Genomic DNA, 14,427 nt, shown 5'->3' on the forward strand with positions numbered 1-14,427 from the left:
TTTTCCCTTTTGGGGGAGTTTTTCCTGTGCTGATATGAGGGTTTCTGGACAGCATGTTGCATGTGTGCAGACTGTAAATCCCTCTAAGGCAAATTTGTGTTTTTTCTTATATATTCATCTTTATATTTTTTAACTGTGTCTAAAGAGTTGGAACCATCTTTCCCAGTCAGCCAGTGATCCGTTCAATAGAAGAGTACTTTATTGTGAATAATGTCACCCCGGAAGTAATACCTTTGTTGTGGCTGGCGGAACGCCGGCTACAATATCTCTGCGATAGCTACGCCGCGTTGCAGGTTGCTAGTTAGTTGCAATGTTGTAGCTATAGCACGACAGCCATTCATTTGCTGGAAGGGAGATCCGCCGTTTATTTTGACCAACGTACGGAGGTATTACTAACTAAGTTGCTTTCCAACCAGCAGCCAACTGCTAGCTAGCGGAAATTACTCGCCTAAATAGCTAGCTTGTCTTGCATTACCATAGCCTGGTATCCTGCCTCGCTAGCTAGCAAGCTACCACCATGGCGATGAGACAGACTCCGCTCACCTGCTCTGGTCACACTCGGCCTGTGGTGGACTTGGCCTTTAGTGGAATCACTCCTTACGGCTACTTCCTCATCAGTGCCTGCAAAGGTGAGACCAACGGACATCAATTGAGCGGAAAGCGTCTTAACATTTGTTACATCCGAAAGTGAAGTGAGGCGGTATGGCTTATTTCTTAGACACCCGTGGGCTGCTGTAATTGAAGGCTTTGTGCTTGGACGCTCAGTTAAGCTATGTATCCTTCTCGCTTTTGTTGTTTTAAGATGGCAAACCCATGATGCGCCAGGGAGACACAGGGGACTGGATAGGAACGTTTCTGGGTCACAAAGGTGCTGTCTGGGGAGCCACTCTGAACACGGACGCCACCAAGGCCGCCACTGCCGCAGCGGACTTCACAGCGTGAGTGGACAGTCCGGTACGGGGCATACAAACTCCGGCCTATTCCTGTCTGACACCTCGTATTAACTAACTGGTACTTTGTCACTAGTTAGTTAGTTAGTTGTATATCAAATGCATCAAAATGTAGTTTGGTGTTTTTTTTATTTATTCTATATATATATATATATATATATATATATATATATAGCCTGTCTCTAGCTTCTGTTTGCTTTTTGAAATAGTTGAATAAAGCTGCTTTAAAGCACATTATACTATTGGCAGAGATAAATGTTAATTCAGTATGCGGAATATACTGTTGCCAATCAAAAGATTGTTGATGTCGGTTCGGCGTAAATGGACAGAAGGTGACCTAGATCTGATACATGGTGAGATAAAGAGATGTTCGAGGATGATTTGTGAAATAAAGTTTCTTCTTCAATTGTGGATGACAATGCTATCTCTCTCTGATGTGGAGGTGACCAGTGGAAGCTAATACATATTCTCCCCACCACTGAGATGGGGGCCACAGATGTTTTCCGCATAAGACTATATAACTCAAAGGCATTTGAGTAGGAAAACAAATAAAAAGGTTCTAAGATGTATTGTGTGCGTTTCAGAAAAGTGTGGGATGCGGTGAGTGGAGATGAGGTCCTCACACTGGCACACAAACACATTGTCAAGACAGTCACCTTTACCCAGGTCAGTGAAACATCTGGATATAGATTAGCCAGGAGACACCCTATACGATTTTATTTTGATGTCGTCTCTCAATAATCTTACTTTTCTCAGGACAGTAACTGTCTGTTGACCGGTGGAAATGACAAGTTGCTTCGCATCTACGATCTCAGAAATCCTGAAATGGGTAAGTCAATGTGTCGCCAAGGCAACTTGCACACATTGCATGTGGATACATGTCGTATTTGATTATTTTGTGAGGTTTATTGCCTCGCTTTTGGGCTGTAGATTCTTCTCTGTATGATGAAGAAATTCTGCTCCCTACTGGAGACGGAATCTCCTTTCCACTTAGTGCTATGGGAAAGCCTTTTTAGCTGTGAATTGTAAAAATTGAAGGATAGACGCAACGTTAACTGAAATGTGATTATTTATTTGTCCTCTAATGTAGTGTACTGTTGCATGTCTGTGTCTCTAAGCACCTCAAGAGATTGCAGGTCACTCCTCAGCCATAAAAAAAGCCTTGTGGTGTAACAACGACAAGCAAATCCTCTCTGCTGCTGATGACAAAACCATACGGTTGGTTAAGTGCTTTACCATTGTTTGTGTTTCAAAATGTCATGATACAAAATTATGACAACACCTGCCATGAATATCATAATACCCAAAACTTTTGGATACAATACCGGAAATACAATATATATATATATATATATTTATTTATACAATAAATACAAAACCATACTGGTATATTTATCTAATAATAATAAAACACCTCTATGGTTCCCTTTTTTGTTCCTGCCAAGCTTTTTGAAAACAACTGGATTAGTAATATTAGCTTACAGCCTGATATGAATGAAAACTACATGGTGCCATCATAGCACTAATATATAACGCTTTGTAATGCAAGTAACGTAATTCCGCATTTCACTTCTGGTATCTTTTTTCCCCAACAAGCCGAGGGTAGTCGGCAGGAGCTTGTGCACTTCAGGCCATGGCTGGATTCAAATTGTCAAAAAAAATAATCCAGTGTAACACATGGTTGTGGTTAATGTGGTTGTGGTGTGTTCAATCTCCGGGTAAAGCACTATTTGATGTAACCTCTGAAATGTTTTTTTTAGCTGGGAAACCCGAATGTCTTCTGTGTCAATTCTATTCTCTACGGATGATTAATCCGTAAAACACGCACCTGTATCCAAAGTCTGCTTTCCCCTATTTACAGTGCTGTGAAAAAGTAATTGGCCCCTACCTGGTTTCTTTTTTCTTTATTTTTTTTAATGTCTCAGATCATCACAGATTTTAATATCTGAAGATAATCGGAGTAAATTAAAAATGCATTTTTTAAATTATTTGCTTTATTAAAGGAAAAAGATCAAGATGTTAGATCTCGCAATACTATAACTTTGGTATTGGGATAATATGGTATTGTGTCTTTCCAGGCTGTGGGACTGGAGCTCCATGGAGGAGGTGAAAAAGTTGACGTTTGACACGTCAGTGAGTAGCATGGAGTATGTGCCTGATGGAGAGATACTGGTGATCACATATGGAAGGACTGTGGCTTTCTACAACGCTCTGAGGTCATTTTTAAGAATACTGTACACTTCCTGGCAACAACAAATATGTACACACTAATGTGAATCAAATTGGTGTGTGTCAATGGGGATTCTGTTCACAATACATTGTGAGATCCATAAGAGAACAATTAGCTGGATGGTCATCTGTGAAGCAACGTGGTCTGAGCTCACAATTTATTTTATTCTCTTATACATACAAAACAATAGACACAAACGTCTTCATGTATTCAGTTGGTTATTACTGGGTTATCTAACATATTGCTGTATATTACAGACATGCAGCATTTCCACCATGACCGCAAATAAGTAGAATGTTTTTTTTTACCATATACCAGCCTGGACCTCATCAAGACAGTGGAGGCCCCAGCTCCCATCAACTCAGCCTCCCTCCACCCAGAGAAAGACTTCTTCGTTGCTGGTGGAGAGGACTTCAAGCTCTACAAATTTGACTATAGCACCAAGGAAGAGCTGGGTGAGAGGAGCCTCATTATCTAGATCACAATCTCTGGGTCATTTGAACTTGTTAGACTACAGTTAACTTTCATTTGAAACATTCGTGATTGAAAAATGTCCAATTTTAATTATAGGCATTAGAACTTTAAAAACTTGATGAATTTTGAGCAGTTTTCTGTTGTAGAAACCACAACAAAAACCTACTGTCCCCCAATGTATTTCATGTCTACAGAGTCGTATAAAGGACACTTTGGTCCAGTGCACTGTGTTCGCTTCAGTCCGGATGGGGAACTGTACGCCAGCGGCTCTGAGGACGGCACGCTCCGGCTGTGGCAGACAGCTGTGGGGAAAACCTATGGGTTGTGGAAGTGTGTCCTTCCTGGTAACTAATTAATTTATAAGATTTACGAGATGCTAAATTTTGCCTCTTCATTGAGGAACCTTTCGTCAGACAACATACAGTATCTACGCTAGTCAACATAATGATCTTCATTTTTTGTTACGCCAATATTATGCTCCTCAATTGTAGACTACATATTCCACAGCCCGTTTGGTTTTGTATGTACATCACAAGTTATTCCATTTAACCCTCATTTGTCAACGCGTTTCTCTGACCTCACACCCACAGCCCTCAAAAAGAAAGAAAACCTAGGGAGATCCTGGCTTTAGCAGCTTTCTCTGGCCACTTTGCTTGTTTCCTACATCATTTCTTTTGTGTATCAGCAATATTGTGTCATATCCAGGTATCAGTATGATCCCTCTTCTTTTTTCTTTTTTTTCTAATTTCTCGTCTTGCCTTACAGAGGATCTGGGGGCAGAGAACGCTGAGCAGCTGTACACTACGACCCCTGAGATTAAAGCATGATGAGAGAGCAGTGCTTCTTGGAAATGGGATCTAAGAGGAAAAAACAACAAAAAGGAAACGCGCTGAAGGGTGTTCCAGCGTTCTATCTGGCCCCAGCAAGGAGCAGTCTAGACCACCTCCATCCATCAGTAACTGATGTGGATGTTATGACTGTCCTGTCTGTCATAGACCAACTTACACACAAGTATACCTGCTCAGTGATTTTATGTCATATGGACAGTAAGGGCTGCAGAGTAAAGCAGTAGAGTTCTGAGTGTCACCTCATGGCTGCCTGCTTTCTCTCTGATTAGCTCCGTACTGTCTGCTTTTTTGTTTTTACTTCCCTAAAGCCTTGAACCCAACCTCTCAATCAGGTTTGGGTTTTAAAATTAAGATATTTAAAGAGCTCGACCAAGGCTTTTTCAGTTCATAGTTACAAGAATACCATAGGTAGTTGCGCAGTTTGTGCTCAAGTAAAGCACTTTCATTTCATCAATAACATTGCTTTGGGTATCTGCTACTTTTGTAACGTTTACTGGTTGTATTTGAAATAATTGTTCAAATTAAATATATTGTTTTGTGACAAAGCAGAAAGTTAAATGCTGCTGGGTTTATTTTCTCCATTTTGGTTTTTGTCATCAGTTAAGTCCAGTGATGAAATAAACAAAGCCATTACTGTTCATTTGTAAAAGTAATGCACTGAGACAAAGCTGGGGTGTTTTTTTCATTATTTTTAGCGACAGATTTGGATGAATAGGGTGACCATTACGTTTAAATAGGCTAACGCCTAAATAAATAGTCACGCGAGCCGTCTTTTGTGGTTGCATACTTAAACAGGGTGATTGAACATTGTTAACACCTCATTAACTATGATTCATTTTTAATAGTTGTATGTTTGTTCCACCAATAAGGAAGCGCTTTCTGGCTGCATTTGACCAATAGCAGCCGGTCTCTGCAGGCAGTCACTTGCGGTCCGAGTGGTCTTGGTCAGTACCTGCCGTCCCATATTGAGGACAAAAAATGACTTGAGTATAAATAAATGCGTAAATAAATGAATATATAAATGCTGAAATAAATATGGAAGTAAGTAAATTAATGTAGTCATAAATAAATAAAAGTTGATAAACATCAACAAACACCATATATACATTTCCACAGTTATGCGTGTGTCTGTACGCTAATGAGGTACGGGGTCCTACCCTCAAGAAGGATTGGTCAGAGGAGTGTGATCACTCCTGGTCTACTATTTAGGGTCCTCGCTATGTAGTTTTAGAGGAACCTATTGTATTTCAAGGAATTATTGTTCTCATATACTAAGTTGTTAAATTTTGCATGGATATCTGGACTGTTAAAAAATGTGATAATTTGTAGGTCTCACATCTGGATATAAAGAAATCTCTAGCGTCCTCTAGAAATTTAAAAAAGACTGCACTAGACCAGTTCTGAATAAATTGATCTGAAAGTGACTAAATGTAGTCTGGTCATAGATTTTGAAGGAAATTGGCTCATATATTGTATTTTGAGAGGCTTTTATTTTGGACTGGTACACCAGAATGTCCTGGTTATCACCAAGTCACATCATGGTGATGTGTACTCTCTGCACAGCAAAATTCTTAAGAGTTAATTTTCCAGTGTTAGGCAAAAGTGCAGAGTTGAAATCACACTGCAAAAAGTTCTCATAGAGTTTGCGATGCATTGAATGAATTAACCTTTTTCCGATACAATTGGCTGGAAAGCTTCACTGGTTCAGAAAGCTTCACTTTGCCATCACTACTGAAAAGTCGGTAAATATAACGACAAAGTCGCTAAGTTGGCAACACTGGTTGGCAGGCAACGCGGACGAGACGTCTAGTCTTTCTATGACGACAACCACCGGCAAATCTTGTGATTGGACCTTAGGCGTTGATTGACAGGTCTGCAGCGTTTTCTTATGGGACAGAGAAATGGAAGTACCCGCCCAGGATTCTAGTCTACGTCACAAGAGGACAAATAGATATAAACCAAGATCATTCGACCTTTCCGAAACAGCCTGTCGTAGCGGTGTCTCGATCTCAAAACGCGGAGAAAGTAAGAATATTTATCTATTTAAAAACCGTACATATGGAACATTGACACATCTTAGATTACGTATTTTACAGAGCCGTGACTTGTGCTAGCCATTTTGTGAATTATACTCCAATGATACCCCTCTTTGGTTATATTGAGGCCTTCAGATTGGCAGCGGTCAACTTAGCACGTATTCTAGCCTAGCATTTAGCATCTACACTGCTATAGAATTACAGAAAATGAAATGGTGCATCTTAAAGATTTTTGCCGCAAATGTACTTTCATTCATTTATCTGTCCTAGCTACGCATTATCTTTCTTTAGTATAACCTTGTTCATGTCTACATAAACCAAGCTAACCAGCACGTGATATGGCTTCAGTTCATGCGCGTGTGTTTTGCCTAGTTAGCTCTAACCGGCATCGCTTATTACCTTGAGCCAGCACAGCTAACTTGTGGCTCATTGCAGCAACGGTCGGCTAGCAGGCAGGACGTCACCATGTACCCTACCGCTTTGACCCAGTTGGCCCGGGGCAATCCGTTCAGCGCACCCCTGTTCTCCCTCCACAAAGTGGAAGAACCTCAACAGACCCTGAATGGGCAGAAGACCCGCCGACTGGCAGCAGCCGCTACCGCAGAAGGTAATCTCGTTCACAGGATGGCTGTAGAGCTAGCATTAGCTGGGTTAGCTTAGCCAACAACATTCTCCCGTTTGTGACCGTTTTACCTGCGTTAAACATCATATATTCAGTACATGTAAATTAAGACGTATTGTCTGCCAATTTAACGTATGTTTACGCTCGTTTAAATCGCTGGGAAGGATCATTGATTTTCCCTTTTGAGGCTTTTTGCTTTGAGGCCCTTGCAACATTCAAGCAGCCTGTGGAGGACGCGGAAGGACAAAGTGATATCTAGCCATAGCACGGCAGCGACCCGAATTTGACCTAAAGCACTGCATAGCAAATAGTGTATGCAAAACCAATTGACCGGTAGTTTTATTGGAGCCCTAGAAATTCACATAATTTCAATCTTTAGTTGAAAAGTACACGTGACCTCTGATCAGCTCAGGGTCTCACAGAACTAATTGTCCTTAATGCTGCCTGGTTGTTGAACGAGAACTCCGGTCTTTTCATTACGAGTTCCTTAAAAGCCTCAGCCACTAATGTTAGTTGTAAAGTTCACCTCAACTTGTATCAGCCCACATCTGACCAACTGTAAATCCCTTATACCTTTCACTTTGCTCGGTGGCAAAGATGCAGTTTTTAAAACCCATTTAGAAGTTGACCAGTTGTCGTCCTTCTTAAACTTCAAGTTTCACCTGTTTTTCTTCAGAGGGAGACAATGTTGAGTTTGGCTCTCAGAAGTATTTCCTCCTGTGCGGTCTTGGTGGGATTCTGAGCTGTGGTACCACACACACAGCTGTTGTTCCCCTTGATCTGGTCAAGTGCAGATTGCAGGTCTGTTTCCGTGGCCGTGAGCCTATTTAACATCACGCCCCATCAACCCATGGCTGTATTTTATTTATTTTTATAATTATGAAGACACCAATTTGCATGGGCGAAAGGGCAGCACAACTGTGGTGTAATTGTTTCGTTTGTCATTGAGTTTTGATTCCAATGCTTTGGAGTGATCATAACATGGTAGCATGTGTCAAGTGTTCCTATCCATTGAATGATTTCCACCCCACACTCCCCAGTAGAGGACTCCTGAAGGTCAGGAGTGCCAGACCAGAGGGACAAAATGTACAAATACCGTGAAAAGAATTTCTGGCCATATATCGCCCTTTCCTAATATCTGTCTCTGATGTATAAGAGATGCAGATGATCAGTAATTGAATGTTCATGAACACTGAAGTTTCCACCCTAAATTTGTAGGACCAAAGTGGTATGCATATTTAAACCATTTCTAATGGTAGTTCACAGCAAAAGTGAAGCAAATTATTAAAGTAGATTACATGCAAAGTCAATGCACAGATGAGAATGGTGGAGCAAGCTAATTTTCAACGGTCAGCGCAGAGGACCAATTGGCTCCACCGAGCAATGCCATTTTGGCGAAAAATTTGCCCCGACGCTGTCCGAGTGGGAATGTAATTTATGAAACAGCCACTCGCCAAAGACTGACAGGTCCTCTTCAGATGAAATTAAATGCCTGTAACCCAGATGCTGGCTCCGATCCAACACAACAGGTCAACAAACTGGCTGCTGGTCATTGAGACACACTTCCTGGAGGAGCACCATTTGAAGTACAGAGCAGAAATAGAGGTATTTCCATTGCGTTGCGAAGAGCGGAAAAGAACTGTCTTTACCTAGACCTGTCACAGATAAGCCACGCCCCTTTTCGGCAGCGACTTAAGCGGGATGCAAATGAAGGACATGCACAATGTGTTGTGAAAATTTACTTTCCTTTTGTTGTGAACGCAGTATTAGGTTTGTTCTGCTTCCAGAAATTGTCCTAAAGATCACTGACTGCTTTAAAAAAAAGTCCAGTTGGACAAACTGGTTTGTCAGTGTCCTAGTGAATATGATTCCATTTTTGTGGCTCTGGTTTGTGCTGTGCTGCATGTGACCCTGCATGTTGCATGTTTGCTGTGTGTCCCCCCCCTTCTACCACAGATGATTTCAGCTGCGAGTTTGCCTCCTCAAAATACTATGCCCTGTGTGGCTTTGGGGGTATCCTGAGCTGCGGCGTCACACACACAGCAGTGGTGCCCCTCGATCTTGTCAAGTGTCGCCTACAGGTTTGTATTGAAGCTGAACCTCAGTTGCAACGAGTAGCCGGCAGCTTCTGAGACCTGTGGTACCATGTCCCTTCCACAGTATTGCACCGTGTGTATATGACTAACAATGAACACCCCAATTTCAACAGGCTGCTGTGGGGAAACCATATTCACCATGTAGCACTTGCTAATTTAGCTCTAACCTCATAATGAGGTTCTTTCAGGTCAGGAATATATTTGCTAAATGCTTTTTGCTGTATTTTAAGGCTCAATGTAACTCATTTCTTTTAAACCTTGAAAGTAAATGTTGCAATTGACTCTGTTTAATGGCGCATTACACTTAGGGAAATGTATGTAGATGGGCATCCTGATGTCACAAATAATTATGAAAGTTTCTATTGCTGTCCAGAACATGAGATTCCAACAAATGCAAACATTCAACTTGTAACTCATGTATTGGGCTATATTATTCACCATGTCAGCATATACAATCTACATACCAGAGTTGCCACTGGCCGGATGACATTCTTTATCAGTGTCACTTTGCTCCCTCAGGTGGACCCAGATAAGTACAAGAGTATCGGCAAAGGCTTTTCAGTTACCATTAAGGAAGATGGTGTCAGAGGCCTGGCAAAGGGCTGGGCCCCCACCTTCATCGGCTATTCCATGCAGGGACTGTGCAAGTTTGGCTTCTATGAAGTGTTCAAGGTTTTCTACAGTGACTTACTGGGAGAGGTAAGTGTACATGCATTCGTCTGCAGTATAAAAGTATTCCCCTTTTTCCAATTAGTTTCTATACTGGACTCAAGTTTGCATAGCGCTGATGGTACTTGAGTAGTTGTGGATACATCTACTGTTGCATGTGCAACTGAATCGGACTATGGCTGCGCCAATGGGAAATGGCCCATATTCATTGTAAAATTTGATTGGTCTTAAAGAGCGATCACGTGGACCAAGACGCAGAGGATCTCTTAATGCACTGCGTCTTAGAACATAATAAATGCTGGGCCTAATCGGACACTTGAGACTACTTTATACAGGAACCATGCAGACCTCACTATGACAGTTTATGTCGAGTCAGTTGCAGCCTTACCACAGAGCCGACAAACTATTTTTTATAATCGATTAATCCGGTTGCAAAAATACTTCAGATAGAACAGGTTGCTCCTTGACCATAATAATTTAGGAAAAATTAAATACAAATCAGAAAATGTAACATTGTTTTGACGTCAGACCTTATTCTCTGTACTACACTCAGACGGACACACACCCATGTTCACTTGAAGCTTATTCATAAAATTATTACCACCATTGTAGTGCATGTTAAGTAAATGTATACACCATATCTAAATACTGCAACAACAAACAAATCAATTGCTATGAGATGAATTTAAAATTTGTATATGGAATTTGTAAATAAATGCATTGGAGGCTTCCTTGTTAGCCCCACTGTTTAATGGATCCGTGCAATAACCAAATGGGACTAATGCACGCAATATATACAAGACAACAGATTACAGAAAAATGAATGGTCCAAAAAAGAGTAAATAAAAACATGTCTTTAGTCTTGCTTACTGCTATTAGCGAGCTAACACTAGCTTGATCAGATGGATGACGAGTAAACCACAGCATCAGAGCTGCTGGAGGCTCCTTACGTTACTCGCGTCAAAACAGGACAACGTGGCACTCCTGTGCCGTGTTGCGTTGCCTTTGCATATTTTGCCATTGACACGCCTTTTTAGTTTATGCAATGTGAAGTACTTGCGCACCTTAACCTTCTTGCACATGTGACTTTACAACTGCGGGTGCGCCAGGTGGCTCTTTCCTCTACGTCAGCATGGCTTTTTTTTGCTTTGCGCGCATCTCTGCAATCCATTGAGTATTAATCGTGCAACGCAACAAATCGATAATAAAATTTGTGCCAAGGCGTCTAATAATCCATTTTTATCGATTCAATGTTGCCGCTCTACTCTGTAGCTACAGTCATGTGGTCGTCAGGGGAACCTGAGCTTCTTGGCTGACCTTATTTGTTGTGTGGTTTCATCCAACAGGAGAACACCTACCTGTGGAGGACCTCACTGTACTTGGCTGCCTCGGCCAGTGCAGAGTTCTTTGCAGACATTGCTCTGGCTCCCATGGAGGCTGTTAAAGTTCGTATCCAGACCAAGCCGGGATACGCCAACAACCTTAGACAGTGTGTCCCCAAAATGTTTGCAGAGGAGGGTGTTTGGGCGTGAGTGAACTCCCTTTTTACTATTCCTAAGCATTACATTTTCTGAACAACCAAATGACTGACTGGCTGAGGGGATTGGTTACTTTGCTTTATTGGTCAATTTATGTCTGAAAACACGCTCCTTAGATCCACCTCTGGAGGGTGCTGTTCTCTGAGCAGTTCTCCTCAGCAGCTTGCTGGCTGTACAGTTGGAGGTGCTTGAGTCATTGGCGTGTGAGAACAGTCTACCTGTCCTCCAGCCCACGCAGCACTAGCAACCCTGTCCTCTACGGGCAAGGAGCTCCTGGTGCTGCAAGCCTGGGGAACGGACACACACACAAGGCGTAGATAACTTGCATATGGTAGATGACACAATGTATCTTGGGCTCTTTGAGCCACTAACGGGTATCCCACACCATCAGTTGTTAAACCACCAACTGCCAGAGGCACTGGGACACCTGAATGCTGTAAAAGGACAAATTGTTTGAACATTGCTGTTCAGGCAGCACGTGAACAGCATTCATGGATCATTGTCCTGAAGCATTTAATGGCATGAGACATTTAATTGAGGTGACAATAGTTCGTTTTTTGTGAGTTCACACAATCTGTTTTTCTTCAGATTCTATAAGGGTGTGGTGCCTCTGTGGATGAGGCAGATCCCCTATACCATGATGAAGTTTGCCTGCTTTGAGCGCACTGTGGAGCTGCTGTACAAGTATGCAGTTCCCAAGCCCCGCAGTGAGTGCAGCAAATCTGAGCAGCTGGTGGTCACCTTTGTTGCTGGTTATATTGGTGAGTAACTGATCAACTGCAATGCTTACAGAAACTTATCAGGCCCAGTAAAGCTGTTAAGAAATGGGTGACTCCAGTTCTGATTAGTTGGGTACTGAGAACCGGTACCAATATAGCACCGGTTCCTACACGCCTGGTACCTACCGTACTGAAACGCAACACAGATTTCGGTGCTTGCTTTCAATTCCTGAACCGATAGACTTTATACTTTTTACTTTACACACTGATGACATCGTCCTCGCAGCAGCTGACGATAGCCTAGCCTTTTGTAGCTACAGCGACTAGCTAGCCATCTATCTTCTATTTAAGTCGGTGTTTCCCTCCGTTATTAAAGTGTGATCGTTTTTGCACAGCTCACGGCACTATTGCCCTGACGAACGCAGGCAGGCTATTGCACACATACACACACGTGCGTGTAACCAGGAGAGCACACGCTCACCAGCAGACAAAGAGCGTGCGTCCGCTGGTTCCCCCCCTCCCGTCGGACGGCCTCCCACCAAAGTATTAAACCAAGGGTGTAGCGGTGTTTGTCATTGAGCTGCAGACACGTGGCTCCATTTCCTTACACGAATGACGCCAGATCGTTTGATTCTTTTAGTCGATTTTATGCAGCAAAGCGTGGACTAAACGTAGAAACAACAAATTCTATCACACGGTAGATATGAAAGAATAAGAACAATATGCTCTCGTGCTTAATGCAACTCACCTGCTGCCTTCATGACGTACATTGAGACCCAAGGAGTCAATCCAACATAAATGCTTTTCAATGTTGCATATCTTCAGTTCCTGCACAATGAACAAATGCATCTAAAATAAATGATATGATTAATATGCCCCAAAATCTAATTAAATAATATATTCACGTCAAGGAGGGGAAACACAAAGTTACTTGACTGTATACAGTTAATATATTGTTCAATTTGATAAAAAGATGTTGCCTTGGCATTTCAATTGTTTTTTAAGTATCTGTTTAGGCACCCGTATCGTTTTAAAATCACCGGTTTAACACCGGTATCGGGGGGGGGAAAAACCTGAAACCCAGTTCTGATGCATCCCTCCCCTCTGTGCAGCTGGTGTGTTCTGTGCCATCGTGTCTCATCCTGCTGACTCCGTGGTGTCTGTGCTGAACAAGGAGTCCGGAAGCACTGCTGTCCAGGTCCTCAAGAAGCTTGGACCAAAAGGTTTGTTCTAACATCAGTCCAAAAAAACTTGACTTGATGTACTACGGTTTTTTTGATCAACACGCTCCTTAGATCCACCTCTGGAGGGTGCTGTTCTCTGAGCAGTTCTCCTCAGCAGCTTGCTGGCTGTACAGTTGGAGGTGCTTGAGTCATTGGCGTGTGAGAACAGTCTACCTGTCCTCCAGCCCACGCAGCACTGGCAACCCTGTCTACAGGCAGGGAGCTCCTGGTGCTGCAAGCCTGGGGGACGGACACACTAAACTTAGTCACTGATCCAGGACCAGTTGACTGTATGCTTTGTATGTCAAGTGAAGGATCGGCCGCAAATGCAAAGTTAAATGAACGTTTGCCGTATTGTCTTATGGTGTTTAAAGTAGTCCTATGACGTATATCCTGGAGTGGCTCGTTGATCATCCAATGAACTGTGTGGGTTAACAGAAATTAAGCCATTTTTTAAATGACTTCAGTTCATGAATTTCTCCTGTGTATACATGGTGGCATTGTCCAGGACCGTTTTAACACTTTGTTACTTTGTCTCCTGTCAGGTGTGTGGAAGGGTCTTGTGGCCCGTATCATCATGATTGGTACTCTGACCGCCCTGCAGTGGTTCATCTATGACTCGGTCAAGGTCTACTTTCGTCTGCCCCGCCCTCCTCCCCCTGAGATGCCAGAGTCCCTAAAGAAGAAGCTGGGCCTTACAGAGTAACCTCATCCTTCCACTGAGTAGTTACGCTCACCCGCTCCCCACGGAACTTCCAGAGCTCACATGGCAGTTTTCTATATTTATGTTAGCGCCTGCTGCTCAAGGCTGCCACTAATCTATTTCAATGAGTACGACAGAAGATATTCCACTGTAGAAACACCCGTCTGGTTTTATCATTACCTGTTAAAATGTCCAATAAAATATTTTCATTCCCTGGAAGATAATGATGGTCTACATCTTTATTTGTATGCCCTGAGCCAACTGAAAGCCATCAAAAGTTATTGAAAGAATGTTTATCTCCTTTTTCATTAAAGTTATG

The 14,427-nt window shown here is 42.4% G+C and overlaps 2 protein-coding genes and 2 non-coding genes across 5 annotated transcripts; all 4 read left to right on the forward strand.

The window, feature by feature from the left end:
* Positions 1 to 218: 218 nt before the first annotated feature.
* Positions 219 to 5,170, forward strand: strap (serine/threonine kinase receptor associated protein). The gene is made up of 9 exons (XM_037461033.2): positions 219 to 629; positions 803 to 938; positions 1,535 to 1,616; positions 1,707 to 1,779; positions 2,069 to 2,168; positions 3,029 to 3,166; positions 3,499 to 3,635; positions 3,849 to 3,998; positions 4,420 to 5,170. The coding sequence occupies exons 1-9, from the start codon at positions 518 to 520 to the stop codon at positions 4,479 to 4,481; spliced, it is 990 nt and encodes a 329-aa protein (XP_037316930.2). The 5' UTR covers positions 219 to 517; the 3' UTR covers positions 4,482 to 5,170.
* Positions 5,171 to 6,381: 1,211 nt separating this feature from the next.
* Positions 6,382 to 14,332, forward strand: slc25a3a (solute carrier family 25 member 3a). Of its 2 annotated transcripts, none has more exons than XM_037460716.2 (8): positions 6,382 to 6,527; positions 6,974 to 7,145; positions 7,837 to 7,961; positions 9,776 to 9,955; positions 11,272 to 11,453; positions 12,052 to 12,224; positions 13,295 to 13,405; positions 13,951 to 14,332. In XM_037460716.2, exons 2-8 carry the CDS (start codon positions 7,004 to 7,006, stop codon positions 14,109 to 14,111), a joined length of 1,074 nt encoding a protein of 357 aa, XP_037316613.2. In that variant the 5' UTR covers positions 6,382 to 6,527; positions 6,974 to 7,003; the 3' UTR covers positions 14,112 to 14,332. The 2 variants fall into 2 exon arrangements, with proteins under 2 accessions (XP_037316613.2, XP_037316611.2); XM_037460714.2 differs by lacking the exon at positions 7,837 to 7,961 and adding an exon at positions 9,117 to 9,241.
* Positions 11,566 to 11,766, forward strand: LOC119211662 (small nucleolar RNA SNORA53). The gene has a single exon (XR_005119790.2). It is a non-coding gene; the product is annotated as a small nucleolar RNA SNORA53 (small nucleolar RNA).
* Positions 13,464 to 13,661, forward strand: LOC119211663 (small nucleolar RNA SNORA53). Its single transcript, XR_005119791.2, has one exon. It is a non-coding gene; the product is annotated as a small nucleolar RNA SNORA53 (small nucleolar RNA).
* Positions 14,333 to 14,427: the final 95 nt, after the last annotated feature.

The sequence above is a fragment of the Pungitius pungitius genome, chromosome 2, assembly GCF_949316345.1.
Source record: "Pungitius pungitius chromosome 2, fPunPun2.1, whole genome shotgun sequence".
Taxonomy (NCBI): Eukaryota; Metazoa; Chordata; class Actinopteri; order Perciformes; family Gasterosteidae; genus Pungitius; species Pungitius pungitius.

Excerpts from the sequence above, each read along its gene's own strand:
- strap (XM_037461033.2), top strand. The coding sequence starts at position 518 with ATGGCGATGAGACAGACTCCGCTCACCTGCTCTGGTCACACTCGGCCT. Across the intron at positions 939-1,534 it reads GCCGCAGCGGACTTCACAGC|AAAAGTGTGGGATGCGGTGA; the intron begins GTGAGTGGACAG and ends TGTGCGTTTCAG. Across the intron at positions 1,780-2,068 it reads TCTCAGAAATCCTGAAATGG|CACCTCAAGAGATTGCAGGT; the intron begins GTAAGTCAATGT and ends TGTGTCTCTAAG.
- slc25a3a (XM_037460716.2), top strand. The coding sequence starts at position 7,004 with ATGTACCCTACCGCTTTGACCCAGTTGGCCCGGGGCAATCCGTTCAGC. Across the intron at positions 7,962-9,775 it reads TGGTCAAGTGCAGATTGCAG|GTGGACCCAGATAAGTACAA; the intron begins GTCTGTTTCCGT and ends TTGCTCCCTCAG. Across the intron at positions 9,956-11,271 it reads ACAGTGACTTACTGGGAGAG|GAGAACACCTACCTGTGGAG; the intron begins GTAAGTGTACAT and ends TTCATCCAACAG.